Genomic DNA, 23,677 nt, shown 5'->3' with positions numbered 1-23,677 from the left:
TGGGTGATAATAGTTTTCCGCAGGTCTTAAAGTCTGGATAAAACCCTGTGGAGGCCCCAAGGCAGTCGAAATCTCCAGGGAGCCCTCGCAAATTATCTCCTAACACATTTTTTATTTTACCAACAATTTTAATTAACCAATTTTATTACACAAAAGAAACAGTATTTATTTTGATCCATTGTTGCGGGGCCCCTAAAATGAATAGAGCCCATAGGCCTACTCTGCTTATTTGGTAATCTTTTTCTTTTTTTCCTTCTTACTACCAAGTGTTTGACTGTAACATTATGTATAGATGATATGATAAAGCAAAAAAGTAAATAAACATTAAAAAAGCTTAAACATAAAAAAACTATGAGTGCCCATGGAATTTAGTGGGACTTACTTCTGAGTGTGGTTATTGTGACATCAACCCCCACTAGAAAGTGTGACAGCTGGGACCCCTCCTATACCAAGGTGAGACACTTTTCAGTTGAGATAGGTGCTAGGCCAGGGGTCCCCAGACTTACCGCGCGGCGGGCCGGTGCCCGCCGCGCCGACCGCACAGTGGGCCGGAGGGCAGGGGAGTGCGCGCGCAGCGGGCCGGAGGGTGGGGGAGTGCGCGCCCGTGCGCATGCGCACACGCACACGGGCGGGAAAAAATCGCTGAAAATCGCTTGTGCGCATGCGTATGGGCCTCCCCCGACCCGGAAGTGCACCAGAAATGACCTCTTCCGGGTCGGGAGAGGCCCATACGCATGCGCACAAAGGATTTTCGGCGATTGTTTTGCCGATTTTTTAGATCGTCGCTGCGCCGCGCGCCGTGAGAGCGGGCGGCGGCAGCGGGCAGCGGGGGTCGTCGCGGACCGGATTGGAAGGCCGATTGGGCCGCATCCGGCCCGGGGGCCGTAGTTTGGGAACCCCTGTGCTAGGCGCTTAAACAGCTGCTGTGCTTTCCCCTCCACACATTTGCAAGGGAGAGAAGGATGGGAAGAAAACCAGAACTACTTGTCCCTGCTCTTGTGTGTTATACAGTTGCCTCCTGGTCCCACACATATGACCTTATTGCCCCTGCCTACACGACCTCCTTGGCCTCAGGGGCTACCTGTCCCCACTGAAAGGTGGCACCTGTTTAATGGCACTGGCTCTTGCTCAGGGGCAAGAAGCTGCTGTCTCTTTCTTGGCCAGAGAGAGTCGACCAAGGGTGAGCTCCATGGAGAGCCTCTGCTCCATCATCCTCCTTGACAGGGGGAAAGCATGGGGCGGGGCTCCCCTCCAAGCCGAACGAAAGGGGCGGTGCCCAGCTAGCGCTGTTGCTCTTGCTGCTGCCGCCGGCTGGCAATTGTTCCAGGAGCCTCGGCGGCCGCCAGAAAACACAACCAGCAAACCAGCCGACGGGCAGAGAGAAGGCGGCCACCATGAGCAGCCAGAAGTGCGATGTGGTCGTGATCGGGGCAGGCATCTCAGGTCAGTGGCGGGGCGAGCGCGAAAGCATCTCCGGGGCGGAGGGAGAGGGGGCGTGCGCCTCGCTCGGGTCGTGCCAGGGTTGTCCCCAATCCAGTCGCTGGGTTATACTGGGTTAAACTGGCTGGGGAACACTAATATCCCTCGCAGAGACTGGCGAAGCTGCCGGGTGCCGCGTCGCCGCCAGAACGCAGGCGACTTTTGCTCTTTTCTCCGAGTGGTTTGATAACGCGCTCTTGCGCAGCAACCGCCCGGGCAGCCTGTTCCACATCAAACGAGGGGCGCCGGCTGCTCCTTGGAGTCGCCCCCCGTCCCCCGACTGCTCTTTCTCACCAGGGACGATCTGTCTGGCTCCCTCAACAAGGATGGCTGCAGGCTGGGGATATCCTATCCTCGCGGTGGCGCCTTATTTTGGCAGAAGCGCTCCCAAGGCCGTGCCCATAAGTTCCTGTTCTGTTTTGTGGTACCCAGATGCGTGTCATCTTAGATCCAAAGGGGTCATCCTCATTGGCAAGGAAGGCTGACCGTCTTGCTCCAGACCCTGTTGTGGAAGCAGCAAATAAGTGCCTAGGAATGCTTGCCCTGGGCTCCTTTGGGAGCCTTTAATTAATTAAAGATGATAATTAATTGCATGGTTAGAGTGGAGATCTGGCTAGAAGGGAGACTTTTTGAGGCAGATCCCTGTTGTGCCTTTATTTATTAGCTCTGCTGGAGCTAGTGGATCCATTCTGGTTGCCACCAATAGTAACATGACCCAAATAAATTGCCACTCTTCGTATCCACAGCAGCATCAGTAGTACCGTAGTAACATCGATGGTGATGATGAGATCAAAATAGGCAAGCAGAAGGAGCAGTGAGAAAACTGCCTCCATGCTACTTCCATAATTCTGTTTTCCTCTTCTCTTAAAGGGAAGCACTAGAGTAAGGAAGAAAAGGCTGATTAAAGGGAAAGGATGGAGAGATGCCTTTAAGGAGAGAATGAGGCTTAAAACTTATCCACTGTTAAGGGGTAGGGTAAAAAATTGATTGCTGTCTGCTCTTACCTTTACAGAATATTTTTTGGGGGCTGAGGTGTTCCTTCTTAAAAACTGTAGATTAGGGTGGGGCAGCAATCTGAAGTGAAGGTCTTTTTCTAGGTCAGTCACAGTGCAATCATCTACATGCCTACTCAGAAGTTAATCCCACTAAGTTAAATTGAATTTATTCCCAGCTAAGGGTTCCACCTGGAAGTAGGTCCCATCAAACTCAGTGGTGCTCATGTCTCAATGTAGACTTGCACAGTACTGCACTGGTAGTGTCACAGTCTTATTACATATCCAATCTTATTTCCATCTGTTACAGTAGAGGATGTCTGTTTTTTAAAAAGCAAAAAATTGGGTAGGTTTCCCCCCCCCCAAGCATTTTGAATTTTGAATATTTTGAGAGCTTTTGCTTTTGGATCATACACTACTAACCTACCTGCTAGAAATGGTGGCAGTTTGCTGATTTGTATCTGTGCTGGGCTTATATTATTTCAGATTAGGGTTTGTTACTTTGTAGTCTGCATGATGATGTGCTATAAAACTCCAAGGAACCTGCTTACCTAACATCATGCATTTACTGTTCTCTAAACTCATTTTCTGGCAGTTTCTGTGGCTCTAACAGGTCCATGACAGGTCAAAACTCAACAGGTGCAACTTTCCCCAGGTGAGATATGCAGTGGTGGAGAGGACAGGCCTTGCAAATTTCTGCCATGCAGCTGATAAAAGACGTAGACCATTTGTCATAAAAATGGGTACCATATATGCAACCATAAGGGCAAATTTATAGCTTTGTATTTTTTTGTTGGGCTTAGCGATTTCTGACTTCAAAAGTCTAGTCTGGAAAACTAGAACTGGCCTTTCTTTCTCCATATAGTTTATTGGCAATTTGAGCTAAATGCTGTCTACGTACGTAGGCAAAGAGTTGGCTTCTCTTTCTGCTTCTAATATCATAAATCACCAAGTCAGAACTTTTAGATAAAAGGTTGGCACTTCTGTGGCAAAATCTCCTCAGAAACTTTGTCTACCATTACTGCTCTTTCAAATCTCCTGTATTTCACTTTTGGCATAAATCTTGACTATCAAAGCAACAGGTTACCACCTATAACACCCAACACTTTTCTGAAAGCACAAACCCTTTTATTATATTGACTGAGAGAAGGCTAGATGTTTGATATGGGTCGTGAGGGTTAATGAGCAACATCTGACAAAAATGTCTTTGAAGTTAAGATTTGCAATTTCAGATTTACATGCTCCTATATTGTTCAAGCAAATGCTAAGAGAACAAAAGGATCATTTTTGAAGGTAAATGAAGAAGTATAGTATGCACTTTTCAGTTCAGTCAGCAGCTCTGCTTAGTAGTATCAGGTGCAGGTCAGACACTTCAACCCTTGTCCCACTTTAATTCCTCCTACCCCACTCTAGTCAAAGGACACGGGTGGCACTGTGGGTTAAACCACAGAGACTAGGGCTTGCCAATCAGAAGGTTGCTGGTTCGAATCTCTGTGACGGGGTGAGCTTCCGTTGCTCGGTCCCAGCTCCTGCCAACCTAGCAGTTCGAAAGCACGTTAAAGTGCAAGTAGATAAATAGGTACCGCTCCAGCGGGAAGGTAAATGGCGTTTCCGTGTGCTGTTCTGGTTTGCCAGAAGCGGCTTAGTCATGCTGGCCACATGACCTGGAAGCTGTATGCCGGCTCCCTCGGCCAGTAAAGTGACATGAGCACCGCAACCCCAGAGTTGTCCACGACTGGACCAAATGCTCAGGGGGCTCTTTACCTTTACCCCACTCTAGTAGACTTTGGCTGCATTGCACACCATTAATTCAAAGCACATTTAAAGTACATGCTTACCCCCAATGTATCCTTAGAACTGTAATTTACCCCTCACAGAGCAACAATTCCCAGCACCCTTAACAAAAAACTGTTCCCAAGATAATTATTGGGGGGGGGGGGTTAATGTGCTTTAATGCTTGCTGCTGTATGCAGCCTTTATGCTCTGAAGACCTGCCTGAGGCAGTAGCGGGCAGGATGTTTGGAGGTGATTGGAATGGCTGAAAAGAGTTAAATGTATATAGGAGGCTTAAAAACCTTTGGGTTTGATTTAAGGGTATTGGGGCAACTTTTCTTTTCTCACTGTTTCCATAGAACGGCCATTTAGACCAGCCCCCTGCAATGCATAAATCTTTTTCTCATGACCCTGAGATTAAGAGTCTCATCCTCTACTGACTGAGCTATGGGAAGGGATGAGGAATAGAGGAAACATGGATGCATGAGCTGTTGAAATGGTTTAGTTGGGCGACTGCACCACAATCTTACTTCAATTCAAATTGTATTTGTGGTTGTCGAACCAGCTGCCATGCATCCAAACAGCAAGAACAAGCTAGCCATGTGCTCATATCCTGATATGCCTTTAAGGGAAGGATGTTTACTCACTGAACCGAGGCAAAAAGAAGAGGTCCAGCAAGCTTTCAGCAGATGGTAATCATTCACATCATTTTTGGTGAAGAGTTACTGCTGGACTGTTGTGAAAGAGATTGAAAAGTGTGGGTTTTCCTCATAGATTAGGTACATTCTTCTCCTTTGGCGATCACTCATAGCTCATTATCACTTCCATAAACACGGTTTTAACAATGAGTCCATAGGTGACTGTGGAGGCCAATTCTGGATCTGCACGTCCTTCCACAGTGGGGACATTGGTTCCTGGGTGGGAGTTGATCACGGTGTGGATTTGCCAAGCGTGCCTTCCTCTTAGCACGTTTTCCCCTTTCATTCTGAGTTCAAGTGTCTTCAAAGCCCATGACACCTTTGGTAAAAGCTGTTCTCCAACTGGAGTGCTCACAGGCCAATGTTTCCCAGTTTTTGGTGTAATTATTTTAGATTTGCCTTGAAAGAGTCTTTAAACCTCTTTTTTAAAATGTTTTTTATTTATTTCAATCTTTAAAACCATACAAATAAGACATAGATATTCATTTACAAGAAAATGGAAAAGAAAAAATAACAACAACAAATCATTATTGTATACAAAGGTTTTTCACCTCTAAAAAGAAAAAGAAAGAAAAAAGGCAAAAAGAAAAAGAAGAAAAAAGTAAAGCACGAAAAATAAAAGCTTCGCAAAATTAGGTACATATTTACTTCCCAGTATGTTTTGACTTTGGCTATTCCACAATTAATGTGAGAAAAAAAATTCTAAACAAATTGTCCCTTTGGCTCAGGACATACAGTAATGCAATAAGCAGAATGTTGGGGCTTTGAAAGGAGATCTAAGCTTGGGGAAATTATAACAGGGCAGTTGCATTCTTATCACCCCATTGGGCCATAAATATAAATTTGTCAGCATTTTTAATGGCTAATGTTCAAAGGCTGACATTGCATTTTGAAGACAAAACTCCAGGTAACATTAAACTTGCTCAATACAGCAAATAGAGCCTTGCACAATGTTGAAAATGGCTTTGTGCACTATTGAAACACCCTCACACTATTATCACTTTGTGCTGTTAGGTGAGGTAGCCAGGCTACATTTTTTGAAGGAGCACCACTCCAAGAAACATCACCCAACAGTGTGGAGTCAGTAAAAAAAGAGAAGACCAGGAGCCAATTACAGTCTCAAAAATAAAAATAAAAAATCCTACTCAGCTCCTGGAAAACAGATGACTAGCCTGTAGGCCCATGCTGCAAAATGGAGGGAGGGAAGAATAAAGAAGAGGGAAGAGTGTGGGGTGGAGTAAGAGGCCTAAATAGCCTGTTACCACGTCTCTCCCCATTGGGCAAAATTGCCCTCGGACCCTAGGGAGATACCATCTCTCTTCTTTTTCCAGGGGAGGAGGATTGTGGCAAATGCATCCCTACCATAAATGGCGTGAACGGCATTGTTATTTCGTATGGGCGCATAGTTTGCCCTATCATCTCCGGTAACTTGTTCTTTTAGATTTGAACCTCACAGGCCTTCCTTTCTAGCACAGCATTAAGCCCATTCTTGTCTATCACCTGCAGTCCCTCTTTATACATGATATCAAGTTTCAGATAAGGCTCTGAATCCAATCTACAGAGTTTGCAGCCTCTGAAGCAGCTGATTAAACAATTTGTGCAACATGCTGTAATTGCCTAAATAGCTCATAATGCTACAATATCAATTTGGTTTCAGCGTTGGGTAGCTGCCAAGTACGACAACTTGCACAATCTCTTTTTGATACTGCTATGAAGGTCAAATTACCTGAAGCAATAGAATACATTCAGGTTTAATATGGCATCACATTTCTTATTGTTTTGGAAGAAAAATCTGTGTTCTCAAAATGGTGCATTGTCTCTGGGCATCTCACCCTCTGAGGGACAACTAACTAGATATTGTAACCCTGAGCAGTGAAGCTAGAAAGTGGCTTAAGTTTTCTCTTGACCTGTGTGGCCTTTACCACCAAATACCATGTTCCCTAGACCTATGCAAATGTTTGGACTGTTTACACTGTCATACAGTGGTTCCGCTCCTTCCTCCTGGGCCATGTCCAGAAAGTGGTATTGGGGGGATGAGTGTTCAGACCCCTGAGCACTTGTGGGGTGCCTCAGGGTTCTGTCCTCTCCCCCAAGCTTTTTAATAGCTATATGAAGCTGCTGGGAGAGATCCATAGCTGCCAAGTTATCCCTTTTTTTAAGGGATTTTCCCTTATGCTGAATAGGCTTCCTCGCGAGAAAAGGGAAAACTTGGCAGCTATGGAGAGACCATCAGGGGGTTTGGGCTGGGTGTTGGTCCGCATGCAGATGATACCCAGCTCTATCTCTCTTTTAAATCGGAACCAGTAAAGGCGGTGAAGGTCCTGTGTGAGTGCCTAGAAGCAGTTGGAGGATGGATGGCGGCTAACAGATTGAGGTTAAATCCTGACAAGACAAAAGTACTGTTTTATGGGTACAGGGGGTGGGTGAGTATGGGGAACACCCTGGTCCTGAATGGGGCAACCATGCCCCTGAAGGACCAGGTGCACAGCCTGGGAGTCATTTTGGACTCACAGCTGTACCATGGAGGCGCAGGTCAATTCTGTGTCCAGGGCAGCTGTCTATCAGCTCCATCTTGTACGCAAACTGAGACCCTACCTGCCCACAGACTGTCTTCCCAAAGTGGTGCATGCTCTGGTTATCTCCCGCTTGGACTCCCGCAATGTGCTCTACGTGGGGCTACCTTTGAAGGTGACCCGGAAACTGCAAGTAATCCAGAATGCAGCAGCTGGACTGGTGACTGGGAGTGGCCACCAAGACCCTACCAGTCCTGAAAGACCTATATTGGCTCCCAGTACGTTTCCAAGCCCAATTCAAAGTGCTGGTGCTGACCTTTAAAGCTCTAAATGGCCTCAGCTCAGTATACCTGAAGGAGCGTCTCCACGACACTTCAGCCCGGACACTGAGGTCCAGCACCGAGGGCGATGTCCGTACGGAGTGCGCATGTGCGGCATCCTGTATGGATGGCACCCGAGAGTGGCAGCCTGTACAGCCGCTGCGTGCCCTCAACTGCTCTACAGCTGGGGGGAGGCAGGGGCCATCTTGTCACCCCCTCCCCAGAGTGGCACCGCAGCAGACCGCCCCCTCCGCCCCCCACTTTGTATGCCCCTGGCGGTTCCCCCACTGCAAGAAGTGAGGTTACAGGGAACCAGGCAGAGTGGTAGTGGTGCCCACCCTGTGGAGCGCCCTCCCATCAAGGAAATAAACAACCATCTGACTTTTAGACGACATCTGATGGCAGCCCTGTTTAGGGAAGTTTTTAATGTTTGAAGGTTTATCCTGTTTTTAATGTTCTGTTGAAAGCCGCTCAGAGTGGCTGGGGAAACCCAGCCAGATGGGCGGGGTGGAAATAATAAATAATAAATAATTATAATTATTTATTATTGAAAATAGGCTCTGCCTCCAACATACACCATGTTCAGTTGAATGTCTGCATGGACTCTACATACTTAATACCGAATGTGCCATAGACATTGACCAGGACAATCTACATAGAACACTCTTTTCCAGAGTTCCCAACTACTGCATGAGTTTAGTAAAACAGAGACAATTTAGAACCCCAAAACAATCTGTCAAAGTTAGAGAAATGAAATGAAGAATCAAAGACATGTGAAACTGTTAACTTGAGCAATTTCAGTGCTACCTTATTAACAGAATTTTGCTGACTGACAGTGAGTAAGAACAGAGATCAAAGTACCTGATGCCAAGTTCAATATCTCAGCTGAAACCCAGTAATCAGATTGTTTATATTGTGCTGACTGTTTTAATGATCCCAATGCTATTAAATCCAAGTTTCAGGCAAAGTAATGCAATAAGCAGAATGCTGGGGCTTTGAAAGGAGATCTAAGCTTGGGGAAATTGCTTTCTAGCTGAGAACAAAAGAGGCTTGCCCTCTCTAGTTCCCTCATTGTGCATCACATAATTTTTGGTTTGTCTCTGTATATTCTAGTGAACTGCAAAGTTTATTGTGCTTATGCTTTCAATAAAGTGCTTGACTTGCAAGTTAGCCTGTAAATAACAAGTATAAAGGGGTCCAATTTGATCATGGACTAAACTGATCGGAACTCCAAGAAAAAACAGCTGCACGGGGCTGGTCTATCCACTTGCCAGAAGAGGCATTTGTCAAGTATGATGATGCTACAGGGTGCCTTATAAGTAAGTAACACAGGGTGTCATCCTACTAAATCATACTCTGAATAGACCTATTGAAATTAATGGACGAAACTAACTTAGGTTCATTAATTAAAGCAGGTCAGTACTATATGAAGTAGATACATTGGGCTGTATTTTACTATGTTTTACTCATAGTAGGACTCATTGAAGTAACTGACTTTAGTTCAGGCATCCCCAAACTTCGGCCCTCCAGATGTTTTGGACTACAATTCCCATCATCCCTGACCACTGGTCCAGTTAGCTAGGGTTCATGGGAGTTGTAGGCCAAAACATCTGGAGGGCCGCAGTTTGGGGATGCCTGCTTTAGTTGCTCTTATCCATTAATTTCAATGGGACTACTCTGACTATGACCTATTCTGAATAGTTGCAAAAATATCTGTGACCAGCCTTACCAGACAGGTACCAGTAATTGTAGCTGAACACAAGCTGGTTTCCCAGTGTATATCTAAAGTGGGTTGTTGTTGTTTAGTCGTTTAGTCGTGTCCGACTCTTCGTGACCCCATGGACCATAGCACGCCAGGCACTCCTGTCTTGCACTGCCTCCCGCAGTTTGGTCAAACTCATGTTGGTAGCTTCGAGAACACTGTCCAACCATCTCGTCCTCTGTCGTCCCCTTCTCCTTGTGCCCTCAATCTTTCCCAACACCAGGGTCTTTTCCAGGGAGTCTTCTCTTCTCATGAGGTGGCCGAAGTATTGGAGCCTCAGCTTCACGATCTGTCCTTCCAGTGAGCACTCTAAAGTGGGTACATTACCTAATTGGACATAAACTCAATGGCTCCACAGTCAACTGTTATTTGATTATCAGTTATTGTGCTTTCTGTGGTTTGACTATGTAAAGCTTTTCGCCATTGTGGTGAGAGTGTAGCTTCCCAGTTCACCTTAATTTTTAGAGGTGTTTTTAATGTCTCACTTCAGCAGCAGATATTCTGTTAAGTATGATTTGGTTGTGAAATTACTCCAGAGTTCCAAATTAGGCCTGAAGTGGCTGTTCTCTAGAGAGAGAAAACAATCTGGAGGAAAGTCTTCTGCGTGAAACTGTCTTTAAATGTTTCGAGACATTTAAGTGTTGTATACCGTCTGACTGCGCTTTTTAAGAAAACACTTCTATTTTTATCTGTGGGCAAAACTGGCTTGAATGTTCAGAACAAGCTGGGGGGGGGGAGAGACACACACAAATGAACTGCGCTTCCTCCCACACTTGTTTAGCATCTCCTTGGCTGTCTCTGTGTGCTTCCCTTTCCTTGGAGAAGTGAATGCATTATACATGTAGGGACAGAAAGCAGACAGATTTCCTTACAGAGGTATATGCCTGGGAGCCATTTCTGACATTCTCAAGAAGCGTGGGAAGAGGAAGGACCACTGGTTTGTATTCCCGCCACCCCACCCCACCCCAGGCTGCTTTGGAAAGTATGAAGAAGCTCTATGACCTTGACCTTGGATGGTTTAGAAAGATGAAATTCCAGACAGGCTCTTAATCCAAAGGGGGTGGGGAGGGGAGAGGAAATGCTTGTTCTTGGCCCCCAAATCAAGCATCTTAATTTTTTGCAAATGGTTTTTAGTCTAATTCATTAATGTCCCAGTCTTTGGGGCTCATGCTTGAAAAGCTGCTTCTAAAAGTGCCATTCAGTATGCCTTTTGATGCCTTCCTTGACCTCATTTCACCACCTGTTTGGGGTTGGTGAAGGAGTTTGCAGCCACCAATAGGTCACAGGTGCTAAGAATAAGGCCCTGTGGCATAACAGAAGAAGCTGGTTTTGGATGAGCCATGGAGCTCATATAGCCATGGAGGCAAATGGGCAAGCAAAAGGCACAAAGAGGAAGCTTCCAATCAAAGGGATGGATGGAAAAGATGATTGTTGAGTTAAAATTGTAGAAAATATTGGCCATGGGAATGAATGGATATTGTCAGATCACATGTATATATACTTCAGTAACCAAACCTTTTCTCGAGTTCTCTTCATATACAGTGATAGCACTTACAGTTCATATTTTATAACTGCACAAAGTTCATCTTTAAAGGTGAGCCTAACTGAGGAAACCAGTGTAACGTTCATCTTATTTTATCTTTCTGATGTTTTGGGTAGAGAAATGATTGAATCTAAAATTCTGATTGATGAAAGATGAACCACCAGGAACCCAACAGGCCAAAATCGTTAATAATTATGATTGCTGACATTTCAGTCAGACAGTAATTTGAATACAGATTATTCTGTGATAGGGAAGCAGTCTTTGCAGATTAAATTTCCATTGTAAAAGCCCTTAGAAGCCAGTCTTTAAGGGGATGCAATTTTATAGCAGGTTGCCATAGTTACTTATGAAGGCTTACTGCATTTCCCTTGCTTCACCTCTGTCTAAATGTTGCAGTGCCCTTTGTGCAAATAAGATCAATCTTTGTCAATTCTTAGTTGTTTTTTATTAATTTTGCTACCACTGCAACTCTTGGAAAATTTTGAGTTACAGCTGCTGATTTGCCACAGGGCACACAATGGCTAAATTAAGACATCATGCCAAGCCATGGTTTACTATGCAACTTATGGATCTATAGGGTAATGCAATGAAGAAAGTAACGTTTTGTAGCATTGTAACTGGAACTAACAAAAATAAAAGCAGTTAAGAGAGTATGCAGTGAGATACTGCATAGAACTTAAGCACAGAATATTTTTATGTGATTGCTTCATGGTTCTTCATAAAATTGCATGTTTAACTTCAATTTGTGGAACTGAAGCTGAGAGAGGAATTTTCAATATATTACTAAATATCAACCATAAAACAAGAAAAATATGCCAGACAGCATGTGCCCTAATATTGTGTGTGTGTGAAATTATAATTCGGGTTAGGTATGGGAGATGCCTATAGTTTCCTGCCATGTAATATGTTAGAATGATTATTCTCCTTCAAATGGATAAGAAAGGTGGCATAGCTAGGAAGTGCTCTCATTTGTTACACTGGGTCATTGGAGTCCAAAGACCTCCCCAAGTACTTTCTCTGAATTATGTACAATAAGGGCATAAGAAGAGCCTGCTAGATCAGTCCAGCATTCTGATCTCAAAAAGAAATAGTGGAAGAGAATTTTAAATTGTTTAAAAAGAAGCATATAGCATTTTATTAGAGTGGGAAACCAAAGATGAAGAGGTTAAATCAGTCATGATTAAATGGGCTCAGGATGTGTAACTGGGTGGTTTAAACCCAATGAAATCCATTTTCAAGGTTGACTCTTATTTCATGTAGCTGTGAGTACATTGCATGGTGGAGATAGCATAATACATCCTTCTGTTTGCTCTTTAGGTCTATCAGCAGCCAAGTTGCTGTTTGACTCGGGATTGAGTGTTGTAGTCCTGGAAGCCCGTGACAGGGTTGGAGGCAGAACATTCACGGTCAGAGTAAGTATTCCGGTCTTATCTCTTTTATTCATTCATTTATAGTTTTATTTGCATGCCAGTTTTCCACACACAAAATGATACTCAGATGGCTCACAACAAAGAAAACAAGAATGCATTTCAAAATTAAACATAGCAAACTATTTCATAGTAACATAATAAAACAACAACACAATAGCAAATATTGCAACTCCAAAAAACATTTCAGTACTGTGTAGCAACATTACATTAACAGTGTTACACCTCCTGGCAATAGCAAAAATAACAAGAGAGTCTAACACTGTCTCCTTGGTCCTAGAAAACCCAGCCCCATGATGTTGTTCACTAGGGTGATGACTTTTTGACAACCTCATTTCCCTGTATCATAATTTGATGAGCTTTCATTAAAGATTAGATAAAATCTTACTTTCAAAGAGATTTGATAAAAAAACCTCATGCACAAAATGATGTTAAAATTTTTATTTATCATTTTTTTGGACCATTTTTTGAAGTCACTGTAAGCAGATATAAAATTGAACCCAAGCTTTAGAGTCACATATATACAACATTATATAGGATCATCAAACACACAAGGAAGCTTTTTTTAGCTGCAGTAACAGTATAGACGCTGCTAGAGGACGATGTTTTGCTACCTCTCCTGTAGGTTCTTTTCCCAGCATGCCCGGCAGGGTCTGCAGCATAGCTGCCAAGTTTTCCCTTTTCTCGCGAGGAAGCCTATTCAGCATAAGGGAAAATCCCTTAAAAAAAGGGATAACTTGGCAGCTATGGGTCTGCAGGCTGAGTTTTGAGGTCCCAAAAGGGACTTTTACCTTGTGCAGGTGTGACATTTGTATACCCTATGTTGCTAAGAACACTCCCCATTGTGGAATGTGGTGTTGTGTCCAAATTTGATACGAAATATATATAAAATTGTTAATACAATTTTATGAAATGGTAAAACGGCATACAAAAAAAGTAAAAACGGTTTGTGCGTAACCTTTTTAAATATTTCAATGGCATATACCTCATTTTAGTCATTAATAGGCAAAAGTTCATCCATTTGTGCTACAGGAAATAATTTTTGAGGGGAAAAAAATGAAAAAGTCCTCACACTTCCCCTTTTGCAGCAGCTTCTTACCAGGCTTCCAGTGGCAGGAGGTGGGGTAGCTGAAAACTCCTCTCCCATGGTGTTATTTATTACATTTGTATCACAATTTTCTTCCCATCATGGAAGGTGTGGTAGATAGGGTTCCATGGCAGTCTCCCACCAAAATGCTAGCCAGGCTTCAGGGCCGTCTTAAGCACCTTTGGCGCCCTGATGCCGTGGTGCGACGGATCCCTCCGCTGCCCCCCGCCGCCCCGTTTTCCAGCGCGACGGGCGGGTGGGCGGGCTCAGCGTACAGTGTGGTCGCCGAGGGCGCTGCTGCACGACGGGCGGGCAGGCTTGCTGCGCAGCGGAGCGGCCGGCCGGCGGGCAGGTGCGGCTGCGTGGCGCACCCCCTGGCGGGCCGGCGCCATGGTGCCCTGCACCACCCAGCCTAGCCGTAGAGCCGACTCTGCCAGGCTTGTACCCAGTTTGCATCAACAGGTTTCTGTACCCCAAGCCTTCAGCCCATGCACTGCACTCTCTGCAGAAATTGTATATATATAAAAATGACAAACTCTTCTTCAATCAAGAGGCCAAAATGTCAAGTAACCTTGTTGTATTCTGATAGCTGCCTTAGCCGTCTCCACCTTCCTCCCCACCATGCTAAGCTAAAGTCATGTTTTGTCCTGCTGAGGGTTGCCACTTTGTTTCTAGGCCCAATTCAAGGCTCCTTTATTAGTGTGTAAATCCTGAAATGGCTTGAGTTCCAGATGAAAAAGCACATCTCCATTCCTATAAACACTCTTGAGTGACATGATGGTAGAGGGGGTTCTCTTGGTAGTTCCACCACCCTCTGAAGGGTTAAGAATAGTGGCCTTGGAGAGGATTTTGTCTGTTGCAGCTCCTAAGTTGCGTGGCCCCGCAGTTCCCCTCAGAAATAGACACACAGACCCGAATATGTTGGGTTAATGAGATAGATTAGGCCACAACTTTATTGGGTATAGATGTGAGCAGTTTGGCTTAGGCATTTGGGTAAAGCCAGACTATATCCTGACTCCTGCCCGTCTGCAGGAAGTCTCAAAAAGGTCAACCTCCTAGGGGGAGCCCTATGATATACACATCAATGAAGAGGGTCACCGATGGGGTCGTGGCATAGCCCTAGCCCATTCCCAGGCTTCGGAAAGGTTCCACACACCCTGGATCCCTTTAACGGGATACCCTTAATGAGAAGGGACAGCTCCTAAATTGTCAGATTTCCTGTCCCCACATGGGAGTGTCTAGCATCTTCACTGCAGAGCCTTCATCCTATGATGCACCTCTTTTCCCTGCCATGGAAGAATTTTGTTTTGTGGGACCCATCTCCTTTGATGGATCTGTATCGTTTTGCTCTGACTGGAATGGTTTTGCACGTGTTAAAAGTTGTATATTAATTCTATTGCTTTGACCCACCCTGGGACCTTATGGTGATGGGTAAGTAGCAAAACTTATAAATATAGTACTCTGAATAGTTTTTTTTTTAAAAAAAATATTTTCATCCCATGGCACAGAATTGAGGGCAAAAATGAAGAATCACAAGTTTTGTTTGATAGCCATTTGCCAAGAACGTTTCCTTTGTTCCCTTCTCTGCCAGAATAAGCATGTCAAATATGTGGACCTAGGAGGGGCATACGTGGGGCCAACACAAAACCGTGTCTTGAGACTATCTAAGGAGCTAGGACTAGAGACCTATAAAGTGAATGAAGTAGAACATCTCATTCACCATGTCAAGGTATGACCAGAACTTTTTTCTGAATGTGTATGTTTTTGGAATTAGGATGGTGGCTCATAACATCTTTATTGGAATGCTTCTGTTACCAAGTTCTCAGATTCATCTGAATATTCAGGGGTGCCATAAATTTTGAAGGAAAATAGGAATTAAGTGTTCTTCCGCACTATTCCATAATCCCTAAATAGGATAAAGATCAATGTTTAACCCTAACTGGGGCTATGTATAATTTTTCTTTCTGCAAGGAGTAGGGAGTTTGACTGGATCAAGTGATAATCAAATGATTATACAAGTGATCTAATCTGATTGTGGAATCAAAATAATTTGATGGATTATTGCAGTATTAAATAATATGATTAACTGTAGTGATACCCTGTTGAAATTTGATCAGGTATATATAACCAAGATGCAGAATTAAGCAATGAGGTGGCTGTTATTTCCTGGGTTTTGAAATGTTTAATGCCTTCTAAAGAGATATGCAAAATTCCCTGTTAGATGCAGAGTTTCAGGCAGTTCAAACATGCTGGCATCATCTAGTTGGGATATTTGCAGTTAAGGGAAGCAATATTTATCTTATTATTTTAAGTGTCCTTTCTCTTCAGTGCTAGGAAAGTGTAGTTTCCCCAGTAGTAGCTCTGCTGTATCTGAGTGAGTCTTGGAAGAAAATCTAATTGGTCTTTTCTTAGATGAGTGCCCAGTGGCAGACCTGGTTATACTGGGAGATTTTAATGCCTGGATAGCTTTCTAATTATGCCTCAAAGGCCATCCCAGCATATAATGCTAAATGATTTAGCATGGGCCAGCCTGATTACTATATTACAAATTCAGTTTCAGTTTCTTGAATGGGAAAAGGTTAATGATGGCCGCCTGGGCCATTTTACCTGCATGTCAGACAAGGGCGGAAATATTAATCAACATGTTATTACATTATACAGTATTGTATTTGGCAGTCTCTCACTAACTTTTACAGTAGCAATAAGGGCAGATAATGATCATCCCTGAATGGAAATGGTTTATAAACCCTCTGGCTTCCCGGATATTGCAAATGCTGCCCAAGGTAGAGTAGACAGAAGGACCAACATTTGAACTGGTCGTTCACTTTTGCATTGGGTGTTTAGGCCTGTGTTTGAGCAGAAAGCTTGCTGTAAGTAAGGAATATTGAATCTAGATCTTGTGCATCAAAGAAGCAACAGAAGCCTGCAAATATGGTGGGCAAGTTCAAAATGTGAAGTTCAGCCTCCAGCCATCCATCCCCCCCCCCAAATAGCTCTTTCATTCCTGTTCCTGTTTCTTACTCTACACATTTCTCTTATTCTCATTGTGTCTAGGTCTGGTGTCCCTTGGCTCCCCTTCCTTTTAGTCTGGCCCACAAAACTACTTCTCTTCCTGGGACCTGTGGGCCAATATTTAATCCCAGGCAGGCAGACAACTTTCCATTGGAATATTTGTGAACATTTGAGCCAATTGGTATCTGAGGCTTCGCTGCCTTGAGCACAATCCAGTATAGATTAGGTTATAGCAGTTCTTTCCTTTAGGTGGAATGGCAGAAGCTAAATATCACTCAAAGTAACAAACGAAACAGTGTCTACCAAAAGGTCAATATATGTTGATAGGAGCAAAGAGTTATTAGGGAGAACTATGATCAGTCTATGTTTCCAAGCAAAAACCACTACAGTATAACCTACATAATGGTATATTACAGGTAAAATGTTTGTTTAAGTAAATGTTCTATGCATACCCCAGTGCATTTAAGTACATTTACCATTTAAGCTCCATCATTACCACATCAGCAGGCCAGGAATTACTGGCTTGGTAATATTGCTTGTAGGCCCACTGACATGTAGCGAGTGAATGATGGGATATGTGTGGGATGTTAAGCATTCTACATTGGGCTGGCTTCGTGTGTTTTGGCCCTTAAGTGATGTTTTATTGGTGTACTAATCAATAAATATGAGACAAATTATTGAAAAGTGTTGTTTGCTAACTGACACCAAGGCATTGTAATCAATGGAGGTGTGGGCTTAATTTCTAGTTCTGATATGATAGCGTCGTTCACCATATTACACTTCTTTTACATCTGTATAACTGGAATAATAATTACCTAGTTTATTAAAAAAAACAACTTAAGGGTTTTGCAGGATTTTGCATACCTGCAAAATGTTTTTTTCTAAAAAAATATGTTTAGGGGTACTCTCATTTTGACTCAAGAAAACCACCATTTTATAGTTCAAACCGGGGGAAATAAATACAGTAAATGGTAAAAAAAAGTACAAAGATTCACAAAATGTTTAGGGGTATGTGTACACCTGCGTACCCACAGAGAAAAGTACTGCCTATCTGATGATCCAATATGGGAATGATGTCATACTTTCAGATTAAAACATTAGTGGATGCTTTTGCAAGAAATGTAAAGGATTCACCTCAACATTATCTTTGAAAGTTTTAATGAGGGTCATGTAAAACTAGTGCATTTTTCCGGGGGTATTCAAGGTTATGCAGCCGGCACCTTTTTCCCCATATGTTAAAAGTGTGGCACTTACTGTAATAACTTCATGGTGGGTACCAGCACTATTTTTCTTATTTAAAAAGCACTGTACAAAATCTTTCTGTTTCTTTTCTGATGGTGAATACTTCAGAGTGGATTAAGTTCGCTAACTGAGGTGCTTCTTTAATTCAAGGAGTATGAACTACTTCTAATACCAATTAACAAAATAATTTCAGACCAGTATGTTAGAAAATTATTATTATACTATGGAATAAGCGACTGAGTGGTGGCAAAGAGGAAGGTCCACTGTGATTTTTCTTAAGAGATTATTCTCTCTCCCCCTCTCATTCACACACTCAACCACACACTCAACACATAACACAACACAACACAACACAACACATTTTTTTATTCAGAGAAGGCTTCTTCAGATAATTAAATCTACATAGTGGTGTGCGTGTGACAAGACATTTGTGTCACTCAACTAATGAAGCCATGGTCCCTATCCAGTGGGAGGAGCTTGTGATGGTGTTATTCACGCAACCACATTCTGCTCTGCCCTCACAGGAATCCTAGTGGGGAGAAATAATCATATGATCCAAGCAACAAAGCATTGGAGGGAAGATACCTGGTTCCAATGCAACAAATAAGTTACAGCTTGGGTATGGTGTGTCTGTGTTCTTGCTTAGTCCATTGTAGTCTGGAGAAGATGGGCTACTCTGGTAGCAGTATTTAGATTTGGGAAATGTATTCGCAGAGGGTTGAACTATGATGATTCTATGCTGGAGATTTGGCCATTTGATGCCTCCTATGCTCCACCTATGTAGTTGTAAGTAAATTCGTACATCACAAAATGGCGTAAGTCGCTAGTGGGCTTCTCCAAAGGAAACCAAATGCAGGCAATTACTTGCTTCTCAGATAAGTGGGGTTAGGAAAGCAATATAATTTTACGTACACTTTCATTAATATGAATAGGGCATGTGGTAATCTGGGGACTTTTGAAATCAAAATATGTTTTTTGCCTTCTGCACCCAGGGCCGGCTCTAGGTAGAGTCCCGGAGGCGCGGGGCACCAGGGCGCTGGGCCAGTAGGCAGGGCACTGCGTGGCAAAGCCGCGCGGAAGCCATGCTGCGCCCTGCGAGGGTGGGGGCGCCAGAGCGATCTCCGCCCCTCAGCGCCAGGGCGCCCGACCTGCTCGAGACTGCCCTGTCTGCACCCTTCCACCTACCTTACCATTGGGGGGGGGAATTAACACCTCAATCAGTTCAAAATGTATACTTCAACAGGTGATAAATATCTTATCTGAAAACATGTATATTTTTCTTAATTAAGAGGGTAGGTTATTATTTTCTCTAAGTCTCCTCTTCCCTTCCTCTTTTGGTTCCTATAAAATATTAACCAAAGCCACAAATCTGTCTCTATGTAAAGTGCATAGTCTACCTTCTTCCTTGGCTCTAACCATTGAATTACAACTTTGCAAGGCTCTCTCAAGCCTTGTCCATTTTCATTCCTGCTCTGGAACTGTTTATTAAAATGTTGTTTGCCGTCTTCTTGTTCATGAATAAAATATGCAAAGCAGCTGGAGCATTCAGACTTAATTAGCCCCAAAGTACGTGATTGCTGTATTGGAACACATTCAATTTTGTGGCATCTCTTTTATGGCTGGAGATACATGTGTAAGAGGTAAATACTGTGATTTATTCTCATCCTTGACATGCTCCACAAAATAAATGGCCATTTCCATGTGCAGAGATCGGAGTAGAACAGCTTAAATGGATTTTAAATGACTGGGTAAAATTGCTTTCGTTTTTCATTTTCAAACCTTTCTTTGGAGACCTAATTAAAGCATAAATATTAGAGTCAAGATGACTTGAGATGTTGTTATCCTTCTCAGGTTTTCCCCAGCCACTGGAACATGGGCTAAGGCCTTTTCTAAAAGCTGAAAATAAGAGCATATAAAAAGACTTATGCAGGATCTGACCAGAGCCCCATCTTGTCCCCACAGTGGCCAAACAGATATCAGAAAGAGCTTCTCCAATTGATACTCAGGTATTCAGAGGCACACTGATATGAGAGGTAGTACATAGCCATAATTACTACCAGCCATTACTGGATTGAGTCTCAGCTTATTCACTTTTCCATCCACCGAGCCTTCCCTGGCTCTGTTCAGAACCTCTACAGTATGGTATTTCCAATTCCCAATCCAGCCATAAATGTAAAGGTACCTCTGACTGTTAGGTCCAGTCGTGGATGACTCTGAGGTTGCATGCTCATCTTGCTCTATAGGCCGAGGGAGCCAGCGTTTGTCCGCAGACAGCTTCCAGGTCATGTGGCCAGCATGACTAAGCCGCTTCTGGCGAACCAGAGCTGCCCACGCAAACGCTGTTTACCTTCCTGCTGGAGAGGTACCTATTTATCTACTTGCACTTGACATGCTTTTGAACTGCTAGGTGGGCAGGAGCTGGTACCAAACAACGGGAGCTCACCCCCGTCGCGGGGGTTCAAACTGCTGACCTTCCGATCAGCAAGCCCTAGACTCTGTGGTTTAGACCACGGCACCACCCACACCCAGCCATACATAATGAAATATTTTTTTTAAGATGATCAACCTCATCAGCCCCTCCCCATTTCTTTCTGGGAATAGATCACTCACAGGGGCATCTAAGGTGGTTTTCATTCCACAAACAGTGCTAAACGGATAAAATTCTTGTAAGATGTTCCAAGAACTTGGTATTTTTTCCAGTAAAGTAGAACATATTATTTCAGGTCATCCAATTTGTCTTTTCCAATACAGTGTACTTTTTCAAGCAGGCCAGGTTTGCCATTCCTTGTCTCCATGGTTTTGCTTTTACTACTTTTCTTTGAATTCAATTTCTAAAGACTTTAAGCTAATAAAAAAATGTATCTGCTTTTAATGTGCTGTATGTACAGTTGATATTTCTAGCCTCTCAGGGGCTTTTCTTAAAGAAATAGCTGCAAAGGCAATGAATTATAACAACTGCACACTTTACATATGCTAGCTACCTTTCACCAAAGATTATTGTTAAAGACACTAAATAAAATAGGACATAACACTGATCCACAAAATCTCTCCTATCAAATGATTCCTGTTGTGATCAATCTATTAACATTCTAAATCATATTATCTTGCTTGTTTAGCAGTTCATTTCAATTAATTTGCCAGTTTAACTGGACACTTAATCAAATACTTATTAAAATTTGATATTACACACACACACACACACACACACACACACACACACACACACAAGCAGCATAATCTACAATCCAATTAAGACAAATGCGGGTGGCAGTTTGGCTGTTTAGATGGAAACAAGGAGGCCAACCTAGCCTAAATTTTTTTTCACTGATTTATAGTACAGATTTTTAGCTAATGTGTCCATTTCTAATGCTATGTCCTTTATATGTATGCCCTGAATATTTTAAACTAATAAATGGGGCTATCAGCAAAGCTCACTGATGTGTGTTAAGAGTTCCTGAATTATTCTGCTTCAGATTTAGAATCCAAACCGGAGAAGAATTCCTGGCTCATCTCCTGCCCAAAGGTCTCAATCCATCCTGCATTCACCAGCAGCAGTGCCAGCAGTTGGAAGTCAAAGAGACAGACCTCCCTCCTTCACCTTTGCCACAGGCAGTGTGTTGCTGATCTATATGTTAAAGGGAGGTTAGAGGGATATGTAAATAAGTTGGTATGGAGCATAGGAAGCTGCCTTCTACCAAGTCTATCTAGTTAAGTATTGTTGACAACAACTCTGAGATTTCAGAGGTCCCTCCCGGCCCTACCTGGAGATTGAGCCTGGGACCTTCTGCATGCAAAACAGATGCTGTACCATGGAGCTATGACCCTTCCCCAAAGGTCTTTAAGGTATAAGGTACGGATTGGCCCGGAGTTTTCCATCTTAGGAAACTGCTTGGTTAGTGTGATAAAAGCCTGAGCTGTGCCTATCATTGCCATTTAAAAAGCTCATCCAACGATGGTCTGCAGGAGGTTCAAGAAGAGGAGTTGAGGAATAATGATGGACTTTCCCCTCCTCTTCCAGGGTCAGCTGCAAGTTCCAAAAAAGGTGGATAAGGTGCTCCTGCCCTGGTTGGCTGCCTACATGTATGATTCAAAGAAGAGTTATTTGCATCAACTTGGGTAGAATGTGGTGTTTTTTTAATGGCAGTCTCAAGGACTTGTTTTGTATATTCATTTGAAAGATCTGTTCTCTAAAACGGATCTTCTGTATTGAATTGCATCCTGTTTTCAATCAAAACAGAGGAAAATAAGCAAATGGATTTGAGTTTTTTCTTTTCTTACTTCTTCTGTTTTGCAGGGCAAATCTTATCCGTTCAAAGGCCCTTTCCCTCCAATGTGGAATCCCATTGCCTATTTGGATTACAACAATTTGTGGAGGACAATGGATGAAATGGGGAAGGAGGTAAACTCCAGTTTATTGTCCAGACTGGTGACTTCTATCAGAAGCCTTTCATTTGAGCTTCAGTGCCCATAAGCCCTGCTCCAGAACACACTCTTTTCTCTCTCTCACCCCTTCACACTACAAATTTGCCTTTGACCCCCCAAAATTGCCTTTGACAGGGAAGCAGACATGCAAATCTAATTTCAAGATAAAGAAATAATCAAGATAACCACTTTGAGGGGTTTTTTGTAATAAAAACAATCATGTGGTATATAAATTTATACAATAAAAATTAACAAACCATAAATACTGCAATCCTATGCAAACTAATTTGTTTGAACTATGCAGGACTAAATAAATATACAGGCTATAAATAGCATAAGAATTAATTCAAAAAATGTGCAGATAAAAGCCAATCCATTTCATAGTTCTAAATGGTTTAAAACAAAAAAACAAAAATGCAGAATGAGTCGTCACATTTAGCAATAAATGAATGGGCTCCTATCTCCTCTCCTCCTCCAGTGTCCTCTTCCATTTCACCTAACCACAGCTTGATATTAGGTCTGAACTAGGAAGTGCAGTTAGTTTCTTTTAATTATGGTTTATCTGAACAAGCAAGGCCCATAAGACATGGCTGGATGTTGGCTTGTTAGGATAAATCAAAGTTCAAACTAAGCAGCATTTATCTCACTTTGGATATATTGGCAGGCCATGTTCAATTGAAATTGGAGTCAATGCTTCTTATCTCTTCCTCGCAGCTGCACCAGAGGTGACTGCCAGTGCCCATTATGCACATGATGCTCGGTTCAGTATTCTATCCATAGCATTGTATCCATACCCTCTCAATGAGCTATTTCAAACTTATTCCCAAGTAAGGGTATATAACATTGCAGACTTAATAGGTTATTGTGTGGGAAACCAAATAAAAAGAGTACAGGGCGTAATTAATTTAAAATATGCTATATAGTATTTTTAAATTCTCAATGAAAATCTGTCTAGACCATTGAACACCGCAGTTTGATAGGCAGAATACATTCCCAAAGCACAAAGGCTTTATTTTCTTTTACTAAACTGGGAAGCAGAGGGCTTTGCAGAAGGTAAAAACTCTTTGGTGTCATGGATAAATGAAACTCTTTTGTTTATTTTTCTAGAGAATCCTGTTAGGATTCTTCTTCTAAAGTCTTAAGTAGTCTAGAAGTGAACTAGTATGGCGCTCGTGTGGAGAAAGCAATGGAGCCAGTGAAGAGAGTGAATGATTTCTAAATAGGAGATCTGTGGCTTGCTTCTTGAATCGTGACTCTCTTTCTCTCTTAGATTCCCAATGAAGCGCCATGGAAGGCGCCCCATGCAGAGGAATGGGACAAAATGACTATGCGAGAATTGATAGACAAAGTGTGCTGGACAAAGTAAGATGCAGTTTTATACATTCCATATTGATAAGCTCAGTAGCA

General features: G+C 42.9%; 1 protein-coding gene across 1 annotated transcript in view; it reads left to right on the top strand.

The window, feature by feature from the left end:
- The first annotated feature begins 1,330 nt into the window (after window positions 1–1,330).
- Window positions 1,331–23,677, top strand: part of LOC118084786 (amine oxidase [flavin-containing] B-like) — a 45,166-nt gene continuing 22,819 nt past the window's right edge. The window contains exons 1-5 of the mRNA XM_035114743.2: window positions 1,331–1,443; window positions 12,398–12,492; window positions 15,186–15,323; window positions 22,143–22,247; window positions 23,541–23,632. Of these exons, the coding sequence (XP_034970634.2) occupies window positions 1,395–1,443; window positions 12,398–12,492; window positions 15,186–15,323; window positions 22,143–22,247; window positions 23,541–23,632 (479 nt within the window). The 5' untranslated portion in view covers window positions 1,331–1,394. The remainder of the gene's footprint in view (window positions 1,444–12,397; window positions 12,493–15,185; window positions 15,324–22,142; window positions 22,248–23,540; window positions 23,633–23,677) is intronic.

Source organism: Zootoca vivipara, chromosome 4 (genome assembly GCF_963506605.1).
Source record: "Zootoca vivipara chromosome 4, rZooViv1.1, whole genome shotgun sequence".
NCBI lineage: Eukaryota > Metazoa > Chordata > Lepidosauria > Squamata > Lacertidae > Zootoca > Zootoca vivipara.
The sequence above is the reverse complement of the archived record's forward strand: the minus strand, read 5'-3'. Positions and strand labels throughout refer to the sequence as shown.